We start from the raw sequence: 23,655 nt of genomic DNA on the forward strand, positions 1-23,655 counted from the left end.
TTTTCTATTTGAAATTGCTGTTTACCTTGAAGTATCATTCAGTTGTCTGATACATCAGTTCCTCACTGCTCTGCAATATCTGTAATACCAGCAAGAGTTAAAAATAAGTCTTGTAGAGCACATTGTACATTTATATATATTTTTGCAATTCAACATCTTATGTTCTCTTTCTATTATGCTTACTTAGAGACTGAGGTACTTATAGGTAGTATTTATATACTTTGTTTAAACCTTATTTAGTCACTGGGCATTATTATTGTCAGTATATCCTGAAGTAAGGAAATGGTTAAAGTTTAATTGTGCAATTAACCATTATCCAATAGGAGTCGTTGTTCATTTCTTTTAAAGGGCAGGATTACACCTGCACAGACAAGCAGCTTTGATAACGGCAACAGCCGAAACATGTCAGCAGCTGTAGGAGCTGACTCCTTTTGGATAATGGCACCCTGTCATTTTTCTGTTTTAATTTGATTTTCAATAAAGACTATTTTTATTTCACTACATTGGATTGGTGCTCCGCTACTCTTTTTTGCTACTTGGAATCAAAAGTTGTAACCAAGGCTTTCTGACCTTTCCTGGAACCAGAGAAAATAACAAATAGACTAGAAGTCTTTCTGAAATCCTTAGTAGCCTCGATGTAGTATGTCAAAGCTCTTACCACATTCAAAGAATGTAGAGATCTTTCAAGAGAATTCTTAGGATTAGGACACAAGGAAGGAACAACAATCTCCCTATTAATGTTGTTAGAATTCAGAACTTTAGGCAGAAATTTAAACGAAGTCCGCAAAACAGCTTTATCTTGATGGAAAATCAGATAAGGAGACTCACAAGAGAGAGCCAACAACTCAGAAACTCTTCTAGCTGAAGAGATAGCCAAAAGAAATAGCACTTTCCAAGAAAGTACTTTTTTAATATCCAAAGAATGTATAGGCTCAAAAGGAGGAGCCTGCAAAATCCTTAAAACCAAATTGAAACTCCAAGGAGGAGAAATAGACTTAACAGGTTTGATACAAACCAAAGCCTGAACAAAACAGTGAATATCAGGAAGTTTAGCAATCTTTCTAAGAAATAAGACAGAAAGAGCAGATATATGTCCCTTCAAAGTATTTGCAGACAAACTCTTATCCAAACCATCCAGAAGAAACTGTAAAATCCTAGGAAGTCTAAAAGAATGCCAAGAAAATTTATGAGGAGCACCATGAAATATAGGTTTTCCAAACCCGATAATAAATCTTCCTTGAAAAAGACTTACCAGCCTGTAACATAGTGCTAATCACTAAGTCAGAGAAACCTCTATGACTAAGAACTAAGCGTTCAATTTCCATACCTTCAAATTTAGAGATTTGAGATCCTGATGGAAAAACGCCCCTTGAGACAGAAGGTCTGGCCTTAAAGGAAGTGGCCAAGGATGGCAACTGGACATCCGGATAAGATCTGCATACTAAAACCTTTGAGGCCATGCTGGTGCTTTTAGAAACGCATAAGATTGTTCCATTATGATCTTGGAGATCACCCTTGGAAGAAGAACTAGAGGCGGAAATATGTAAGAAGGTTGGTAAAACCAAGGAACTGCTAAAGCATCCACCATCTCCACCTGAGGATCCTTGGACCTGGAAAAGTATATGGGAAGTTTCTTGTTCGACGGGAGGCCATCAGATCTATTTCTGGAAGACCCCACATCAGCACAATCTGATGAAACATCTGAATGAGAGACCACTCCCCCGTATGCAAAGTCTGACGACTTAGAAAATCCGCTTCCCAATTGTCTACACCTGGGATGTGAATCACAGGAATTAGACAAGAGTTAGACTCTGCCCAAGAAAGTATCCAAGATACTTCTTTCATTGCTAAGGAGCTGCCCCCCTGATGATTGACATATGCCACTGTTGTGATATTGTCTGTCTGAAAATGAATGAAAAGTTCTCTCTTTAACAGAGGCCAAGCCTGAAGAGCTCTGAAGATAGCACGGAGTTCTAAAATATTGATTGGTAACCTTGCCTCTTGAGGTTTCCAAACCCCTTGTGCTGTCAGAGACCCACAGACAGCTCCCCAACCTGTAAGACTTGCATCTGTTGAGATCACAGTCCAGGAAAGACAAACAAAAGAGGCCCCACGAACAATACGGTGATGGTCCAACCACCAAGACAGAGAGAGTTGAATGTTGGGACTTAAGAATATCAGTTGTGATATCTGAGTATAATCCCTGTACCATTGATTCAGCATGCAAAGCTCTCATATTAAAACGAGCAAAGGGGATCGCGTCCGATGCTGCAGTCATAAGACCTAAAACTTCCATGCACATAGCCACTGAAGGGAATGATCGAGACTGAAGGTTTAGACAAGCTAAAACCAATTTCAGTCGTCTCTTGTCTGTTAAAGACAGAGTCATGGACACTGAATCTATCTGGAAACTTAAAAAGGTGACCCTTGTTTGAGGAATCAAGGAATTCTTTTGTAAATTGATCCTCCAACCATGCCTTTGAAGAAACTGCACTAGTTGTTTTGTGTGAGATTCTGCTAAATGAAAAGACTGAGCTAGTACCAAGATATTATCCAAATAAGGAAACGCCGCAATACCCTGCTCTCTGATTACAGATAGAAGGGCACTGAGAACCTTTGAGAAGATTCTTGGAGCTGTTGTTGGACCAAATGGAACAGCAACAAATTGGTAATGCTTGTCTAGAAAAGAGAATCTCAGGAAACGATAGTGGTCTGGATGAATTGGAATGTGAAGATAAGCATCCTGTAAGTCTCTATTGTGGACATAAAATGCCCTTGCTGAACAAAAGGCAGAATAGTCCTTATAGTCACCATCTTGAAAGTTCGGACTCTTACAAAATTATTTAAAAACTTCAAATCCAGAACTGGTCTGAAAGAATTCTCCTCTTTCTTTGGGACAATGAATAGATTTGAATAGAACCCCAAACCCTGTTCCTGGAGAGGAACTGATACAATCGCCCCTGAAAGCTCTAGGTCTGAAACACATTTCAGAAAAGCCTGAGCCTTCACAGGATTTGTTGGAACATGAGAAAGAAAGAAAGAATCTTCCCACGGGAGGTCTTATTCTGAAACCTATTCGATACCCTTGAGACACAATATTCAGAATCCACTGATTCTGAACAGAACCTATCCAAAAGTCCTGTAATAATTTCAATCTGCCCCCCACCAGCTGAACTGGATCGAGGGCCGTTCCTTCATGCAGTCTTGGGGGCTGGATTTGGTTTTATTCCAATTTGAAGATGGTCTCCAATTGGAACCAGAGGCCTTAGGGGAAGGAGTGTTTTTTTGTTCTCTATTCTGATGAAAGGAATGAAAACAATTAGGAGCTACAAATTTACCCTTAGATTTTTTTATCTTGAGGTAGAAAGACTCCCTTCCCCTCAGTGATAGTGGAAATAATAGAATCCAATTGAGAACCAAATACATTCTTACCCTGGAAAGATAGAGATAGTAATCTAGATTTAGACACAATGTCAGCATTCCAAGATGTAAGCCATAAAGCTCTTCTAGCTAAAATAGCTAAAGACATAGGTTTAACATCGATCTTAATAACGTCAAATATAGCATCACAAATTAAATGATTAGCATGTTGAAGCAGAAGAACAATGCTAGACAAATCAGAATCCTCTACCTGACGGGCTAAACTCTCCAACCAAAAAGTTGAAGCAGGAGCCACATCAGCCATAGAAATGTCAGGTCTAAGAATATAACCAGAATGTAAATATGCTTTTCTGAGATAAGATTCAATCTTCCTGTCGAAAGGATCCTTAAAAGAAGTACTATCTTCCATAGGGATAGTAGTACGTCTGGCAAGAGTGGAAATAGCCCCATCAACTTTAGGGACTTTTTCCTCTGAACCATAGAGATCCTCAGCAGAGGATACTTCAGTATGTTGTCGGTCAATACAAATTTCATCAGAATTATGAAAAGTTTTAAAAGACCTTTTACGTTTATTTGATGGCGATATAGCAGACATCGCCTCTTCTATAGCTGCAGCAATATAACTCTTTACATCTGCAGGAATATCAGGTACATTAGATGTTGAAGGAACAACAGACTAGGTATTTGTACTAATAGAAAACATAATTTATGTAAGAACTTACCTGATAAATTCATTTCTTTCATATTAGCAAGAGTCCATGAGCTAGTGACGTATGGGATATACATTCCTACCAGGAGGGGCAAAGTTTCCCAAACCTCAAAATGCCTATAAATACACCCCTCACCACACCCACAATTCAGTTTAACGAATAGCCAAGAAGTGGGGTGATAAAAAAAAGTGCGAAAGCATATAAAATAAGGAATTGGAATAATTGTGCTTTATACAAAATCATAACCACCACAAAAAAAGGGCGGGCCTCATGGACTCTTGCTAATATGAAAGAAATGAATTTATCAGGTAAGTTCTTACATAAATTATGTTTTCTTTCATGTAATTAGCAAGAGTCCATGAGCTAGTGACGTATGGGATAATGATTACCCAAGATGTGGATCTTTCCACACAAGAGTCACTAGAGAGGGAGGGATAAAATAAAGACAGCCAATTCCTGCTGAAAATAATCCACACCCAAAATAAAGTTTAACGAAAAACATAAGCAGAAGATTCAAACTGAAACCGCTGCCTGAAGTACTTTTCTACCAAAAACTGCTTCAGAAGAAGAAAATACATCAAAATGGTAGAATTTAGTAAAAGTATGCAAAGAGGACCAAGTTGCTGCTTTGCAAATCTGATCAACCGAAGCTTCATTCCTAAACGCCCAGGAAGTAGAAACTGACCTAGTAGAATGAGCTGTAATTCTCTGAGGCGGAGTTTTACCCGACTCAACATAGGCAAGATGAATTAAAGATTTCAACCAAGATGCCAAAGAAATGGCAGAAGCTTTCTGGCCTTTTCTAGAACCGGAAAAGATAACAAATATAGAAGTCTTTCGGAAAGATTTAGTAGCTTCAACATAATATTTCAAAGCTCTAACAACATCCAAAGAATGCAACGATTTCTCCTTAGAATTCTTAGGATTAGGACATAATGAAGGAACCACAATTTCTCTACTAATGTTGTTGGAATTCACAACTTTAGGTAAAAATTCAAAAGAAGTTTGCAACACTGCCTTATCCTGATGAAAAATCAGAAAAGGAGACTCACAAGAAAGAGCAGATAATTCAGAAACTCTTCTGGCAGAAGAGATGGCCAAAAGGAACAAAACTTTCCAAGAAAGTAATTTAATGTCCAGCGAATGCATAGGTTCAAACGGAGGAGCTTGAAGAGCCCCCAGAACCAAATTCAAACTCCAAGGAGGAGAAATTGACTTAATGACAGGTTTTATACAAACCAAAGCTTGTACAAAACAATGAATATCAGGAAGAATAGCAATCTTTCTGTGAAAAAGAACAGAAAGAGCAGAGATTTGTCCTTTCAAGGAACTTGCGGACAAACCCTTATCTAAACCATCCTGAAGAAACTGTAAAATTCTCGGTATTCTAAAAGAATGCCAAGAAAAATGATGAGAAATACACCAAGAAATATAAGTCTTCCAGACTCTATAATATATCTCTCTAGATACAGATTTACGAGCCTGTAACATAGTATTAATCACAGAGTCAGAGAAACCTCTTTGACGAAGAATCAAGCGTTCAATCTCCATACCTTTAAATTTAAGGATTTCAGATCCTGATGGAAAAAAGGACCTTGTGACAGAAGGTCTGGTCTTAACGGAAGAGTCCACGGTTGGCAAGAGGCCATCCGGACAAGATCCGCATACCAAAACCTGTGAGGCCATGCCGGAGCTACCAGCAGAACAAACGAGCATTCCTTCAGAATCTTGGAGATTACTCTTGGAAGAAGAACTAGAGGCGGAAAGATATAGGCAGGATGATACTTCCAAGGAAGTGATAATGCATCCACTGCTTCCGCCTGAGGATCCCGGGATCTGGACAGATACCTGGGAAGTTTCTTGTTTAGATGGGACGCCATCAAATCTATTTCTGGAAGTTCCCACATTTGAACAATCTGAAGAAATACCTCTGGGTGAAGAGACCATTCGCCCGGATGCAACGTTTGGCGACTGAGATAATCCGCTTCCCAATTGTCTACACCTGGGATATGAACCGCAGAGATTAGACAGGAGCTGGATTCCGCCCAAACCAAAATTCGAGATACTTCTTTCATAGCCAGAGGACTGTGAGTTCCTCCTTGATGATTGATGTATGCCACAGTTGTGACATTGTCTGTCTGAAAACAAATGAACGATTCTCTCTTCAGAAGAGGCCAAAACTGAAGAGCTCTGAAAATTGCACGGAGTTCCAAAATATTGATCGGTAATCTCACCTCCTGAGATTCCCAAACTCCTTGTGCCGTCAGAGATCCCCATACAGCTCCCCAACCTGTGAGACTTGCATCTGTTGAAATTACAGTCCAGGTCGGAAGCACAAAAGAAGCCCCCTGAATTAAACGATGGTGATCTGTCCACCACGTTAGAGAGTGTCGAACAATCGGTTTTAAAGATATTAATTCAGATATCTTTGTGTAATCCTTGCACCATTGATTCAGCATACAAAGCTGAATAGGTCGCATGTGAAAACGAGCAAAGGGGATCGCGTCCGATGCAGCAGTCATAAGACCTAGAATTTCCATGCATAAGGCTACCGAAGGGAATGATTGTGACTGAAGGTTTCGACAAGCTGCAATCAGTTTTAGACGTCTCTTGTCTGTTAAAGACAGAGTCATGGACACTGAATCTATCTGGAAACCCAGAAAGGTTACCCTTGTCTGAGGAATCAATGAACTTTTTGGTAAATTGATCCTCCAACCATGATCTTGAAGAAACAACACAAGTCGATTCGTATGAAATTCTGCTAAATGTAAAGACTGAACAAGTACCAAGATATCGTCCAAACAAGGAAATACCACAATACCCTGTTCTCTGATTACAGACAGAAGGGCACCGAGAACCTTTGTAAAAATTCTTGGAGCTGTAGCTAGGCCAAACGGCAGAGACACAAACTGGTAATGCTTGTCCAGAAAAGAGAATCTCAGGAACTGATAATGATCTGGATGAATCGGAATATGCAGATATGCATCCTGTAAATCTATTGTGGACATATAATTCCCTTGCTGAACAAAAGGCAAGATAGTCCTTACAGTTACCATCTTGAACGTTGGTATCCTTACATAACGATTCAATATTTTTAGATCCAGAACTGGTCTGAAGGAATTCTCCTTCTTTGGTACAATGAAGAGATTTGAATAAAACCCCATCCCCTGTTCCTGAACTGGAACTGGCATAATTACTCCAGTCAACTCTAGATCTGAAACACAATTCAGAAATGCTTGAGCTTTTACTGGATTTACTGGGACACGGGAAAGAAAAAATCTCTTTGCAGGAGGTCTCATCTTGAAACCAATTCTGTACCCTTCTGAAACAATGTTCTGAATCCAAAGATTGTGAACAGAATTGATCCAAATTTCTTTGAAAAAACGTAACCTGCCCCCTACCAGCTGAGCTGGAATGAGGGCCGCACCTTCATGTGGACTTAGAAGCAGGCTTTGCCTTTCTGGCTGGCTTGGATTTATTCCAGATTGGAGATGGTTTCCAAACTGAAACTGCTCCTGAGGATGAAGGATCAGACTTTTGTTCTTTGTTGAAACGAAAGGAACGAAAACGATTATTAGCCCTGTTTTTACCTTTAGATTTTTTATCCTGTGGTAAAAAAGTTCCTTTCCCACCAGTAACAGTTGAAATAATAGAATCCAACTGAGAACCAAATAATTTGTTACCCTGGAAAGAAATGGAAAGTAGAGTTGATTTAGAAGCCATATCAGCATTCCAAGTCTTAAGCCATAAAGCTCTTCTGGCTAAAATAGCTAGAGACATAAACCTGACATCAACTCTGATAATATCAAAGATGGCATCACAGATAAAATTATTAGCATGCTGGAGAAGAATAATAATATCATGAGAATCATGATGTGTTACTTGTTGCGCTAAAGTTTCCAACCAAAAAGTTGAAGCTGCAGCAACATCAGCCAAAGATATAGCAGGTCTAAGAAGATTACCTGAACACAGATAAGCTTTTCTTAGAAAGGATTCAATTTTCCTATCTAAAGGATCCTTAAACGAAGTACCATCTGACGTAGGAATAGTAGTACGTTTAGCAAGGGTAGAAATAGCCCCATCAACTTTAGGGATTTTGTCCCAAAATTCTAATCTGTCAGACGGCACAGGATATAATTGCTTAAAACGTTTAGAAGGAGTAAATGAATTACCCAATTTATCCCATTCTTTGGAAATTACTGCAGAAATAGCATTAGGAACAGGAAAAACTTCTGGAATAACCACAGGAGATTTAAATACCTTATCCAAACGTTTAGAATTAGTATCAAGAGGACCAGAATCCTCTATTTCTAAAGCAATTAGAACTTCTTTAAGTAAAGAACGAATAAATTCCATTTTAAATAAATATGAAGATTTATCAGCATCAACCTCTGAGACAGAATCCTCTGAACCAGAAGAGTCATCAGAATCAGAATGATGATGTTCATTTAAAAATTCATCTGTAGGGAGAGAAGTTTTAAAAGATTTTTTACGTTTACTAGAAGGAGAAATAACAGACATAGCCTTCTTTATGGATTCAGAAACAAAATCTCTTATGTTATCAGGAATATTCTGCACCTTAGATGTTGAAGGAACTGCAGCAGGCAATGGTACTTTACTAAAGGAAATATTATCTGCATTAACAAGTTTGTCATGACAATCAATACAAACAACAGCTGGAGGAATAGCTACCAAAAGTTTACAGCAGATACACTTAGCTTTGGTAGATTTAGCACTAGACAGCGATTTTCCTGTAGTATCTTCTGACTCAGATGCAACGTGAGACATCTTGCAATATGTAAGAGAAAAAACAACATATAAAGCAAAATTGATCAAATTCCTTAAATGACAGTTTCAGGAATGGGAAAAAATGCCAAAGAACAAGCTTCTAGCAACCAGAAGCAATGAAAAATGAGACTTAAATAATGTGGAGACAAAAGCGACGCCCATATTTTTTAGCGCCAAATAAGACGCCCACATTATTTGGCGCCTAAATGCTTTTGGCGCCAAAAATGACGCCACATCCGGAACGCCGACATTTTTGGCGCAAAATAACGTCAAAAAATGACGCAACTTCCGGCGACACGTATGACGCCGGAAACGGAAAAGAATTTTTGCGCCAAAAAAGTCTGCGCCAAGAATGACGCAATAAAATGAAGCATTTTCAGCCCCCGCGAGCCTAACAGCCCACAGGGAAAAAGAGTCAAATTTTTGAAGGTAAGAAAAAAAAAATGATTAAATCAAATGCATTATCCCAAATATGAAACTGACTGTCTGAAAAATAAGGAAAGTTGAACATTCTGAGTCAAGGCAAATAAATGTTTGAATACATATATTTAGAACTTTATAAACAAAGTGCCCAACCATAGCTTAGAGTGTCACAGAAAATAAGATTTACTTACCCCAGGACACTCATCTACATGTTTGTAGAAAGCCAAACCAGTACTGAAACGAGAATCAGCAGAGGTAATGGTATATATAAGAGTATATCGTCGATCTGAAAAGGGAGGTAAGAGATGAATCTCTACGACCGATAACAGAGAACCTATGAAATAGACCCCGTAGAAGGAGATCACTGCATTCAAATAGGCAATACTCTCCTCACATCCCTCTGACATTCACTGCACGCTGAGAGGAAAACCGGGCTCCAACTTGCTGCGGAGCGCATATCAACGTAGAATCTAGCACAAACTTACTTCACCACCTCCATCGGAGGCAAAGTTTGTAAAACTGAATTGTGGGTGTGGTGAGGGGTGTATTTATAGGCATTTTGAGGTTTGGGAAACTTTGCCCCTCCTGGTAGGAATGTATATCCCATACGTCACTAGCTCATGGACTCTTGCTAATTACATGAAAGAAACATTATTAGCATTTAACAGTTTGTCATGACAGATGCCACATAATTAAGCTTAAGAAATAACAGTTAATATACAACAAACACACTTAGCTTTGGTAGAACTGTGTTCAGGCAGCATGGTTTCTACAGCAACTCAGAGGCAGTATCAGACAGACATCTTGCAAAATGTAAAAAAAAATAACATTTAAACAAAATATCCAATTTCCTCATATAGCAGTTGTAGGAATGGGAAAAAAATGCTTATGCTAAATTATATGCAAAAAAGGAAGCATCTTAGCTCTAAGATATAAAGAGAACCAGAAGCATTACAAGAAGAGGGGTAATATACAAATACATTTTTGGCGCCAAGTATGACGCATGACGCAAAAGGAAGTTAAAACATTTTTGCTGCCAAAGCTAACACCAGGAAATGACGCAACTTGCGTCATAACAAGCGTGACTTCGCGCCAAAAGAAGTAACGTCAACATAGACGCAACTTTGCGACAATATTTTCCGCGCCACGAATGATGCAATAAAAACTGCATTTTGCGTCCTCGCGAGCCTAGTTTGCCCGTGAAAATTTGGATAACAAAGTCAAATTAGAAAAACTTGAACCCCAGGTAAGAAAAATAATCTTCCCAAACATAATTTCCATACTGAAACTGATAGTTTGCAAAAAAGGGAAATATACATAGACCTGATACATGGCAAATATAAGCAAACACATATATTTAAAACTTTACAATACAATATAAAGTGCCAAACATAGCTGAGAGTGTCTTTAAAAAAATTATACATTCAGAAGAAATCAAGCACAACTTACTTCACCACCTCCATAGGAGGCAAAGTTTGTAAAACTAAGGTATGAGTGTGGTGGGAGGTGTATTTATAGGCATTTGAGGTTTGGGAAACTTTGCCCCCTCCTGGTAGGAACGTATATCCCATATGTCACTAGCTCATGGACTCTTGCCACTTACAGGAAAGAAATAATGGTTTATTAACTTACCACTTTTCTGTAGAAATAGTAAATCAGGCCTTCAAAATGAATCCAACAATTCCTATAGGTGTCAGGACTTTGGTTGATTACTTACAAAGCCTCTGTGTGTATAGAAATAGTGTTGGAACAGACTGTGTTACTACACCCTCTTAAGCATCCGTATAGTATTGTACTGCATAAAGTAGCATATTGTTGTCATAATGGCAAATAAAAGGGAAAAAAAAGCAATTAACAAAGGAAAACCAATATACTGTAAAGAGCAAGCCTGCAACCACAAATTTAAAGGATCATTTGTTGAAGGTTCAGCAATGCACTACTGGTTTCTAACTGAACACATGCGTGAGCCAATGACAATCGGTATATATTTATACATATATAGGTTCTACCTTTCAGCAAAGGATAACAAGAGAAAGGAGCAAATTAAACAATAGAAGTAAATTGCAAAGTTGTTTAAAAGTGTATGCTCTGTCTAAATCATGAGTAATTATGACTTTACTCTCTCTTTAAGCAGTTCTTGCTTTTTATAGTCTTCACAATCACACGGCAGAGGCCTGCATGTTTGCACTATATCATAGTGCGTTGTCAGTTTGAGTTCATTATAATATAGCGCTGTGGTGAATTCTGTTTTTTTTTCTATTTGATTATCCTTAGATCGCATTGTACCATTTTCCAGTTTGAAGGGAGCTGATGGAGCTTTTTATTTACTATAGACATCTACAGTTGTGGTATTATTTATTAACTGTGGCATTATATACCTACCTATGTATCTATCTAATCTGTCTCGTATACCTATTAAGATGGAAGTGGACCCTCTATGAGTTGTATTCTAATTGTATATTGTTCATCTGTACATGTATGCATACATTTGTCTCCTACTTTAATAAAGCAAATATGCAACCATATACGGCCTTGCTTTTTGACTGGTAACACAGATCAAATATTTTTAAGAAAGATTTACCTAAAAGAAATGTACATCCTTATCCACAACATTTTGTGTATGAAACTACAAAGGATTATCAGATTATATTACACATATTTATGTAACGTACTCACTCTACTTACTGTTTTGTCTATACCTGTTTCCTTAAACAGTGTGTGTCATCTTAGATTTAAAGGGACACAAAACCCACATTTTTTTTCTTTCATGATTCAGATAGAATATAACAACTTTGCATTTTACTTATCAAATTTGCTTTATTCTTTTGGTATCCTTTGTTAAAGATACAGTACTGGGAGATACCTGAACACATTGAGTGAGACAATGACGAGGCACATATGTGCAGCCACCAATCAGCAGCTAGCTCCTAGAAGCGCTTTGCTGCTCCTGATCCTACCTTGGTATGCTTTTCAATAAAGGATGCCATGAGAATGAAGCAAACTAGATAATAGAAGTAATTTGGAAAGTTGTTTAAAATTACATTTTTTATATAAATTATGATGGTTAATTTTGACTTTATTGTCCATTTTACCTTAAAGTACCATTAAATACAGTAGAATTGTATAATCGACAAGTGCATAACAAAAACACAAAACAATAGCACTTTTAAACGAGCAGTAGATTTTCTATAACAAATTTAAAAATGTACTTCAATTTGCTGGCCCCCTGTATCGTGTAACAGCCCAGCCATCAGCCAAAATAATAATTTTCCATTGTTCTCTAGTATTGGGCTTTGATTTACAAACAGATATAAGATAAGGAAGCAATTGTGTTTACACAAAGTGATAACATAATGAGATCTCATTTTACCTGCAAGCTCAACCCATTTCAAAAGCTGTGGTTTCAAAGCACAAAACCAGCAATTTCATGTACACAAATAAACCTGAAAATTCAATTTGTCATACATTTTATACTCTGCAGCTGGCATAACAAGTAATTGGATATACATTAAGGTAAAAACAATTTTACAGTATACTGTCTCTTTAAGCTTGTCCCTTGTTGAATTCAGTCTGTATATAGTTTATTTATATTGTGTGCAGTGCAATACTCCCACCACAGAGGGCGCTGTAGCATTAGTCTCATTGCTGACAGTATGTTTTTCTGCAGTTTTCTTTATCTGGGGTCTTCTGTTACACTGAAATTCAGCAAGGATATGTGATATATAATACCAGGGATAGTAGGAGACAAGGTGCGAGGAATCCAGACAGCTCATTGAGAACTGTTGGGAGCTAGCTAAACACATCTGATGAGCCAATGATAAAAGACAAATGTGTGTAGTCAAAATCTAGCTCCCAGTAGTGAATTGTTGCTGATGAGGACATTTACATATTCTTTATAACAAAGTTACCCAAGAGAACAAAGTAGAAGTTAATTTATAAATTACATGCTCTGTCTGAATCATGGAAGTTTAATTTAATCTTTCCTGTCCCTTTAAGCAATCAGTATGGGGGTCGGAGCTATGCAAACAAAGTGTCCCTGGAATTTTTTTTTTCAAATGTCAACTATGAAAGTGTATATAAGAAGACTGTGCACAATTTGATAATGGAACTAAATTGAAAAGTCTGTTAAAACTGCATGGTCTATCTGAATCATGAACATTTAATTTTGACTTTAGTGACCATTTTAGTAAATAAACAAACTACTTATGATGTCACCCTGGGTTCACAGCCTGTTAATCAGCTTAATTAGACAGAGCAGTGTTTTTTAGATCCAGTTTTCAAGGCATCAGGCCAAATTTTCTTGATATGAAATAAAGAACAAGTGAAATAATCAGTTGATGGACGAGAACAGGTAAATAACCATGGTTACTGATTACTTCACCTGAGCTCTAATTTTGTATTCACTATACACAAGGTACGTGCATTTGTGCACTTCCTGCTGTAACGAATCAGGAAGAAGGCGGCCGCAAGCCACATTTAGCTCTTTTCAGAGCCGGATTTATTTTTGTAAAAGTGCAACACACTGAGATCTGGGAAAATCCATTTGTGTGTTGTACTTTCACAAGAATAAATGCACATACCTACTATATACCTTAAAGAAAGCATCTTTATGTGAAATTAATTTGTGTTCCTTATAATTTCTTTTTAAATGGCATTTTTTTAAAATTTTCTTTATACATTTCTAACTCCTCCCCACAGATACCCATCTGGAAAAGGCTAAGCACCCTTATACATGCACTCTTGTCAGTCATATCCTGTTCATTATGGAAGGATAGCTACTACAGAAGTACCTTTAACATTTTTTTAAGTATCAATTAGAAAAGATTCAAGGGACACTAAATACATTTCATGCACCTCCTTCTAATTATAAGTGCTGCCATTATGAAACCTAGATTACACTGCAGGTATCTAAAGGAGAGTTGCTGCATATGTGGAAACAGGTCAGTGTTGTGGTTCCCATAATAAAAGGGAGGCAGGGAATAACCTCAATAATGTGTTTATAAAATGTAGTGTTAGTGTTTAATGACCCATGTTATAATAGGTCAATGCAATTCAGGCAACCATTAGTTTCAGCTATTCTCGTAAAAAAAAAGAAGAAAAAAAGGGGCACATAAAAAATGATGAAAGTACCTTTATTTAAAAAAAATAAAATGACATAATTATCATAATTAACCCCTTAAGGACCTCCGACGTATCTTATTTTTAATATCTATCTCCAGTGGCCAGCTTGAGGGAGGGAGGGTATAATAGCGCAGTCCAGCTACGCTATTATAACCAAACCCTTAATGACCAGCAACATACAAGGTACGTTGTGGTCGTTAAGGGGACCATTTATCAATAATGTGTATTAATGCCCCAAAAAGGGGGCAGCTAATGCGCCAGACATCAATATGAAAGTACACAAATATATAAAAAACTAAAACCCACGAGATAAAGGCTGAATTGGAAAAAGATGATATTTTGTGCGACTTGTTAGGGCATATTACTTCACCTATTGAAAGTTACAGTGACTGGGGGAATGAATGCAGAATAACTCCTGTTTAGTTTTGTTGGGTGCAGATTAAAAGAGATGGACAAGAGTTGTAAATATTTTCGGAATAACATTAAAAATATAGATCAATAAAAATAAAGATTGACATATTATGCCCCATTTTTAGGAAACAACTATTTGTAGCATATTCCCCCCCCCCCAAAAAAAAATGGTATTGTCCCTTACTCGTGCACATAATCCAACTTAATTATAATTTCCAATAAAATAGTTCTGTTTCATACAATTTCAATTGTTGCTTTCTTATGCTTCTATTTTGGGGCACAAATTTATCCCAGACTAAGCCCCTTTTTAAGGACACATCATTTTATCATATAATTTTTTCTTCATGTACTTTTTAAGGAGCAAGTCTTTGTGTGCATAAATATAATTTTATTGAAATTTACAAATTGTTCTGTTTCAATGCTCACTCGTATGCCCCTATTTTCAAATGCACCTGCTGCCTTATTAAATGAGAAATAAAATAAAATGGAAAACTGGACTTGTCCTTCTCCATTATGAATTTTGTCCCTCTCAATTATGGATTATTGACTTGTCCTTCTTAATTATGAATTCATTATTAAGAAATGTATCCATGTGCAGGGGCCACGATTGTGGATGATAATAGGGTTATTTACTACAGCAACAGAACATTGCAAAGAGTATTTTTAATTTGATATGGTGTGTCAGGGATACTATTGCCTAGTTGTGCGGGATGCAGCTGAAATTTAACTTGTATAATGTTGTGAGGGATGGATATAACATTTATAGTGTCATTTCAAATTCGTTCATATTATTAATGTATTTGACAGGTCAACATATTATGCCTCTTTAGTGCAGAACTATTTTTAGTTACAATTTTAAATAGTCTAATGTATATTTATTAGCTTGGTGTCTGTGTGACAAATGCAACTTTATTGAAATTTTACAAAAATAAGTTCTGCTTTGTAATTTAATGTTAATAGCGTATGCCCTTTCTTTCATGTAATTGGCAAGAGTCCATGAGCTAGTGACGTATGGGATATACAATCCTACCAGGAGGGGCAAAGTTTCCCAAACCTCAAAATGCCTACAAATACACCCCTCACCACACCCACAATTCAGTTTTACAAACTTTGCCTCCTATGGAGGTGGTGAAGTAAAGTTTGTGCTAAGATTTCTACGTTGACATGCGCTTCCTCTCAGAGTAATCCTTGTGCAGACCGTCGGTTTCATATTTAGGGAAAATAAAAATATTAAGAAATATTTTTCTAACCTGGGGTTTAGTCTTTTTTTTTCAAATTGACTACATTTTTTCTTGAAAATTGCGGGCAGTACTAGGCCCGCAGGTGCGCAAAATGCTAGACTTTATTGCGTCATTTTTGGCGCGAAAAGTACGTCCGTTGACGCAAGTTCGTCATTTCCGGCGTCGTAGTTGACGCAGAAGCCTTACACACGGTTGCGTCATTAGTGACGCAAGTGTGTCCTTTACAGATATTGTTGGAGCCAAAAAAGTTTCAGTTACGTTGTGCGTCATATTTGCCGCCAAATTTTTCATTAATTTAATACCCCATTGCTGTCTGCCTCTTGCCTTTTTCTATGAGTTTTGGGAAAAAGTCCCCAAAGTTGATGGGGCTATTTCTACTCTTGCTAAACGTACCACTATTCCTATGGAAGATAGTAATTCCTTTAAGGATCCTTTAGATAGGAAGCTTGAATCTTATCTAAGGAAAGCCTATTTATATTCAGGTCATCTTCTCAGACCTGCAATTTCTTTGGCTGATGTTGCGGCTGCATCAACTTTTTGGTTGGAAAATTTAGCGCAACAAGAACTGACATATCTAACATTGTTCGTTTACTGCAACATGCTAATCATTTTATTTGTGATGACATTTTTGATATTATCGAACTTAATGTTAGATCCATGTCTTTAGCTATTTTAGCTAGAAGGGCTTTGTGGCTTAAATCTTGGAATGCTGATATGACATCTAAGTCTTTGTTGCTATCTCTTTCTTCCCAAGCTAATAATTTATTTGGTACTCAGTTGGATTCTATTATTTCAACTGATACTAGGGGAAAGGGAGTTTTTCTGCCTCAGGATAAAAAACCTAAGGGTAAATCTAAGGCTTCTAACCGTTTTCGTTTATTTCGTCAAAATAAGGAACAAAAATCTAATCCTTCCCCCAAGGAATCTGTTTCAAATTGGAAGCCTTCCTCAAATTGGAATAAATCCAAGCCATTTAAGAAACCAAAGTCAGCCCCTAAGTCCGCATGAAGGTGCGGCCCTCATTCCAGCTCAGCTGGTAGGGGCAGATTAAGGTTTTTCAAAGATATTTGGATACATTCTGTCCAAAATCAATGGATTCAGAGCATTGTCTCTCAAGGGTATTGAATAGGATTCAGGGTAAGACCTCCTGTGAGAAGATTTTTTCCTGAAGTGTGTTTCAGACCTGGAGTTTTCAGGGGTAATCATGCTGGTTCCTTTTCAGGAACAAGGTCTGGGGTTTTATTCAAATCTATTCATTGTCCCAAAGAAGGAAAATTCATTCAGACCAGTTCTGGATCTGAAAATTTTGAATCTTTATGTAAGAGTACCAACTTTCAAGATAGTGACTATAAGGACTATTCTGCCTTTTGTTCAGCGAGGACATTATATGTCCACAATAGACTTGCAGGATGCATACCTTCATATTCTGATTCATCCAGAACATTATCAGTTACTGAGATTCTCTTTTCTAGAGCAGCATTACCAATTTGTTGCTCTTCCATTTGGCCTAGCAACAGCTCCAAGAATCATTTCAAAGGTTCTAGGTGTCCTACTCTCTGTAATCAGAGAACAGGGTATTGAGGTGTTTTCTTATTTGGACGATATCTTGGTACTAGCTTTACGTTCTGCAGAATCTCACACAAATCAACTAGTGTTGTTTCTTCGAAAACATGGTTGGAGGATCAATTTACCAAAAAGTTTCTTGATTCCTCAGACAAGGGTCACCTTTTTAGGTTTCCAGATAGATTCAGTGTCCATGACTCTGTCTCTAACAGACAAGAGACGTTTGAAATTGGTTGCAGCCTGTCTGCACCTTCAGTCTCAGTCATATTCTTCAGTGGCTATGTGCATGGAAGTTTTAGGCCTCATGACTGCAGCATCGGATGCGATTCCTTTTGCTCGTTTTCATATGAGACCTCTCCAGCTTTGTATGCTGAATCAATAGTGCAGGGATTATACAAAAATATCACAATTAATATCCTTAAATCCCAATGTTCGACACTCTCTGACGTGGTGGTTAAATCATCAGCGTTTAGTTCACGGGGCTTCTTTTGTTCGTCCTACCTGGACTGTGATTACTACAGATGCAAGTCTTTCAGGTTGGGGAGCTGTTTGGGGATCTCTGACAGCACAAGGGGTTTGGAAATCTCAAGAGGCGAGATTACCAATCAATATTTTAGAACTTTGTGCAATTCTCAGAGCTCTTCAGTTTTGGCCTCTGTTGAAGAGAGAACCGTTCATTTGCTTTCATACAGACAATATCACAACTGTGGCATATGTCATTCACCAGGGGGGGGACTCACAGTCCCCCAAGCCAAGAAAGAAGTATCTTGGATACTTGCTTGGGCGGAATCCAGCTCCTGTCTAATCTCTGCGGTGCATATGCCAGGTGTAGACAATTGGGAAGCGGATTATCTCAGCCGTCAGACTTTACATCCGGGGGAGTGGTCTCTCCATCCAGATGCGTTTTCTCAGATTGTTCAGATGTGGGGTTTTCCAGAGATAGATCTGATGGCCTCTCATCTAAACAAGAAACTTCCCAGATACCTGTCCAGGTCCAGGGATGTTCAGGCGGAAGCAGTGGATGCGCTGACACTTCCATGGTGTTATCAACCTGCTTACATTTTTCCGCTTCTAGTTCTTCTTCCAAGAGTGATCTCCAAAATCATAATGGAACAATCATTTGTGTTGCTGGTGGCTACAGCATGGCTACACAGGTTTTGGTATGCAGATCTTGTTCGGATGTCCAGTTGCCAACCTTGGCCACTTCCATTAAAGCTGGACCTACTGTCTCAAGGTCCATTTTTCCATCAGGATCTTAAATCATTAAATTTGAAGGTATGGAAATTGAACGCTCAGTGCTAAGTCATAGAGGTTTCTCTGACTCAGTGATTAATACTATGTTACAAGCTCGTAAATCTGTCTCTAGAAAGATTTATTATCGAGTTTGGAAGACTTACATTTCATGGTGTTGTTCTCATAAATTCTCTTGGCATTCTTTTAGAATTCCTAGAATTTGACAGTTTCTTCAGGATGGTTTGGATAAATGTTTGTCAGCAAGTTCCTTGAATGGACACATCTCTGCTCTTTCTGTTTTATTTCACAGAAAGATTGCTAAACTTCCTGATATTCACTATTTTGTACAGGCTTTAGTTCGTATTAAGCCTGTCATTAAATCAATTTCTCCTCCTTGGAATCTTAATTTGGTTTTGAAGGCGTTACAGGCTCCTCCATTTGAGCCTATGCATTCTTTGGACATTAAACTACTTTCTTGGAAAGTGTTATTCCTTTTGGCTATCTCTTCTGCTAGAAGAGTTTCTGAGCTTTCTGCTCTTTCTTGTGAATCTCCTTTTCTGATTTTTCATCAGGATAAGGCGGTTTTGCGGACTTCATTTCAATTTTTACCTAAGGTTGTGAATTCTAACAACATTAGTAGAGAAATTGTTGTCCCTTCCTTGTGTCCTAATCCTAAGAATTCTTTGGAAAGATCCTTACATTCTTTGGATGTGGTAAGAGCTTTGAAATATTATGTTGAAGCTACTAAAGTTTTCAGGAAGACTTCTAGTCTATTTGTTATATTTTCGGGTCCTAGGATAGGACAGAAGGCTTCTGCTATTTACTTGGCTTCTTGGTTAAAGCTTTTGATTCATTCAGCTTATTTGGAGTCGGGTAAGATCCCGCCTCAGAGAATTACAGCTCATTCTACTAGATCAGTCTCCACTTCGTGGGCTTTTAAAAATGAAGCTTCAGTTGATCAGATTTGCAAAGCAGCAACTTGGTCCTCTTTGCATACATTTACTAAATTCTACCGTTTTGATGTTTTTGCTTCTTCAGAAGCAGTTTTTGGTAGAAAAGTTCTTCAGGCAGCTGTTGCAGTTTGATTCTTCTGCTGATGTTTTAAGTTTTTCTTGTCATTAAAAGAATAAACTTATAATTTGGGTTGTGGATTATCTTTTCAGCGGAAAAACATAATTTATGCTTACCTGATAAATTTATTTCTCTTGTAGTGTATCCAGTCCACGGATCATCCATTACTTATGGGATATTCTCCTTCCCAACAGGAAGTTGCAGCAGAGCTGCTATATAGCTCCTCCCCTCACTGCCATATCCAGTCATTCGACCGAAACAAGACGAGAAAGGAGAAACCATAGGGTGCAATGGTGACTGTAGTTTAATTAAAATTTAGACCTGCCTTAAAAGGACAGGGCGGGCCGTGGACTGGATACACTACAAGAGAAATAAATTTATCAGGTAAGCATAAATTATGTTTTCTCTTGTTAAGTGTATCCAGTCCACGGATCATCCATTACTTATGGGATACCAATACCAAAGCTAAAGTACACGGATGATGGGAGGGACAAGGCAGGATTAAACGGAAGGAACCACTGCCTGAAGAACCTTTCTCCCAAAAACAGCCTCCGAAGAAGCAAAAGGATCAAATTTGTAAAATTTTGAAAAGGTGTGAAGCGAAGACCAAGTTGCAGCCTTGCAAATCTGTTCAACAGAGGCCTCATTTTTAAAGGCCCAGGTGGAAGCCACAGCTCTAGTAGAATGAACTGTAATCCTTCCAGGGGGCTGCTGTCCAGCAGTCTCATAGGCTAAGCGAATTATGCTCCGAAGCCAAAAGGAAAGAGAGGTTGCCGAAGCTTTTTGACCTCTCCTCTGTCCAGAGTAAACGACAAACAGGGAAGATGCTTGGCGAAAATCTTTAGTAGCTTGTAAGTAAAACTTCAAGGCACGGACTACGTCCAGATTATGTAAGAGACGTTCCTTCTTTGAAGAAGGATTAGGACACAATGATGGAACAACAATCTCTTGATTGATATTCTTGTTAGAAACCACCTTAGGTAAAAACCCAGGTTTGGTACGCAGAACTACCTTATCTGCATGAAAAATCAGATAAGGAGAATCACATTGTAAGGCAGATAGCTCAGAGACTCTTCGAGCCGAAGAAATAGCCATCATAAACAGATGGAATGAAGGGGTTCAAACGGAACTCCTTGAAGAACTTTAAGAACCAAGTTTAAGCTCCACGGGGGAGCAACAGTTTTAAACACAGGCTTAATTCCAACCAAAGCCTGACAAAATGCCTGGACGTCTGGAACCCCTGCCAGACGCTTGTGCAAAAGAATAGACAGAGCAGAAATCTGTCCTTTTAAAGAACTAGCTGATAATCCTTTGTCCAAACCCTCTTGGAGAAAGGACAATATCCTAGGAATCCTAACCTTACTCCATGAGTAATTCTTGGATTCACACCAATAAAAGGTATTTACGCCATATTTTATGGTAGATTTTCCTGGTGACAGGCTTTCGTGCCTGTATTAAGGTATCAATGACTGACTCGGAGAAGCCACGCCTTGATATAATCAAGCGTTCAATCTCCATGCAGTCAGTTTCAGAGAAATTAGATTTGGATGATTGAAAGGACCTTGTATTAGAAGGTCCTGCCTCAGAGGCAGAGTCCATGGTGGAAAGGATGCTCTCTCCTGTTTGATTTTGGCAATCAGTCGAGGGAGCAGAGGAAACGGTGGAAACACATAAGCCAGGTTGAAGAACCAAGGAGCTGCTTGAGCATCTATCAGCGTCACTCCCGGGTCCCTGGACCTGGATCCGTAACAAGGAAGCTTGGCGTTCTGGCGAGACGCCATGAGATCCAGTTCTGGTTTGCCCCAACGATGGATCAGTTGAGCAAACACCTCCGGATGGAGTTCCCACTCCCCCGGATGAAAAGTCTGACGACTTAGAAAATCCGCCTCCCAGTTCTCTACGCCTGGGATGTGGATCGCTGACAGATGGCAAGAGTGAGACTCTGCCCAGCGAATTATCCTTGAGACTTCTAACATCACTAGGGAACTCCTGGTTCCCCCTTCATGGTTGATGTAAGCCACAGTCGTGATGTTGTCTGACTGAAATCTGATGAACCTCAGGGTTGCTAACTGAGGCCAAGCTAGAAGAGCATTGAATATTGCTCTTAACTCCAGAATATTTATTGGGAGGAGTTTCTCCTCCTGAATCCATGATCCCTGAGCCTTCAGGGAGTTCCAGACTGCGCCCCAACCTAGAAGGCTGGCATCTGTTGTTACAATCGTCCAATCTGGCCTGCGAAAGGTTATACCCTTGGACAGATGGACCCGAGATAGCCACCAGAGAAGAGAATCTCTGGTCTCTTGATCCAGATTTATTAGAGGGGACAAATCTGAGTAATCCCCATTCCACTGACTTAGCATGCATAATTGCAGCGGTTTGAGATGCAGGCGCGCAAATGGCACTATGTCCATTGCCGCTACCATTAAGCCGATTACTTCCATGAACTGAGCCACTGACGGACGTGGAATGGAATGAAGGACACGGCAAGCATTTAGAAGTTTTGATAACCTATACTCCGTCAGGTAAATTTTCATCTCTACAGAATCTATGAGTCCCTAGGAAGATGACTCTTGTGAGTGGGGATAGAGAACTCTTTTCCACGTTCACTTTCCACCCATGCGACCTCAGAAATGCCAGAACTATCTCTGTATGAGACTTGGCAAATTGAAAGCTTGACGCCTGTATCAGGATGTCGTCTAGATACGGAGCCACCGCTATGCCTCGCGGTCTTAGAACCGCCAGAAGTGAGCCCAGAACCTTTGTAAAGATTCTCGGGGCTGTGGCCAACCCGAAGGGAAGAGCTACAAATTGGTAATGCCTGTCTAGAAAGCAAACCTTAGAAACCGATGATGATCTTTGTGAATCGGTATGTGAAGGTAGGCATCCTTTAAGTCCACTGTGGTCATGTACTGACCCTCTTGGATCATGGGTAGGATGGTCCGAATAGTTTCCATTTTGAATGATGGAACTCTGAGGAATTTGTTTAAGATCTTTAGATCCAAGATTGGTCTGAAGGTTTCCTCTTTCTTGGGAACCACAAACAGATTTGAATAAAACCCCTGTCCCTGTTCCGTCCGCGGAACTGGATGGATCACTCCCATTACTAGGAGGTCTTGCACACAGCTTAGGAATGCCTCTTTCTTTATCTGGTTTGCTGATAACCTTGAAAGATGAAATCTCCCTTGTGGAGGAAAAGCTTTGAAGTCCAGAAGATATCCCTGAGATATGATCTCCAACGCCCAGGGATCCTGAACATCTCTTGCCCACGCCTGGGCGAAGAGAGAAAGTCTGCCCCCCACTAGATCCGTTTCCAGATAGGGGGCCGTTCCTTCATGCTGTCTTGGGGGCAGCAGCAGGTTTTCTGGCCTGCTTGCCCTTGTTCCAGGACTGGTTAGGTTTCCAGGCCTGTCTGGAATGAGCAACAGTTCCCTCTTATTTTGAAGCGGAGGAAGTGGATGCTGCTCCTGCCTTGAAATTTCGAAAGGCACGAAAATTAGACTGTTTGGCCTTTGATTTGGCCCTGTCCTGAGGAAGGGTATAGTATCTATCCAGCCTACACAATTTCTCTGGAATTGCAACTGTGTTACAGTCATTCAGAGCAGCTAATACCTCCCCAAGCAATACACGGAGGTTCTCAAGCTTAAATTTAAAATTAGAAATCTCTGAATCAGGTTTCCCCGAGTCAGAGATGTCACCCACAGAATGAAGCTCTC

At 39.0% G+C, this 23,655-nt stretch overlaps 1 protein-coding gene across 1 annotated transcript in view; it reads right to left on the bottom strand.

Annotated features, from left to right (window-relative positions):
* Nucleotides 1-532: 532 nt before the first annotated feature.
* INTS3 (integrator complex subunit 3) overlaps nucleotides 533-23,655 on the bottom strand; it is an 883,995-nt gene continuing 860,872 nt past the window's right edge. The window contains 1 exon segment of the mRNA XM_053719732.1: nucleotides 533-575. Within this exon segment, the coding sequence (XP_053575707.1) occupies nucleotides 533-575 (43 nt within the window).

The sequence above is a fragment of the Bombina bombina genome, chromosome 1 (genome assembly GCF_027579735.1).
Source record: "Bombina bombina isolate aBomBom1 chromosome 1, aBomBom1.pri, whole genome shotgun sequence".
NCBI classification, from domain to species: domain Eukaryota; kingdom Metazoa; phylum Chordata; class Amphibia; order Anura; family Bombinatoridae; genus Bombina; species Bombina bombina.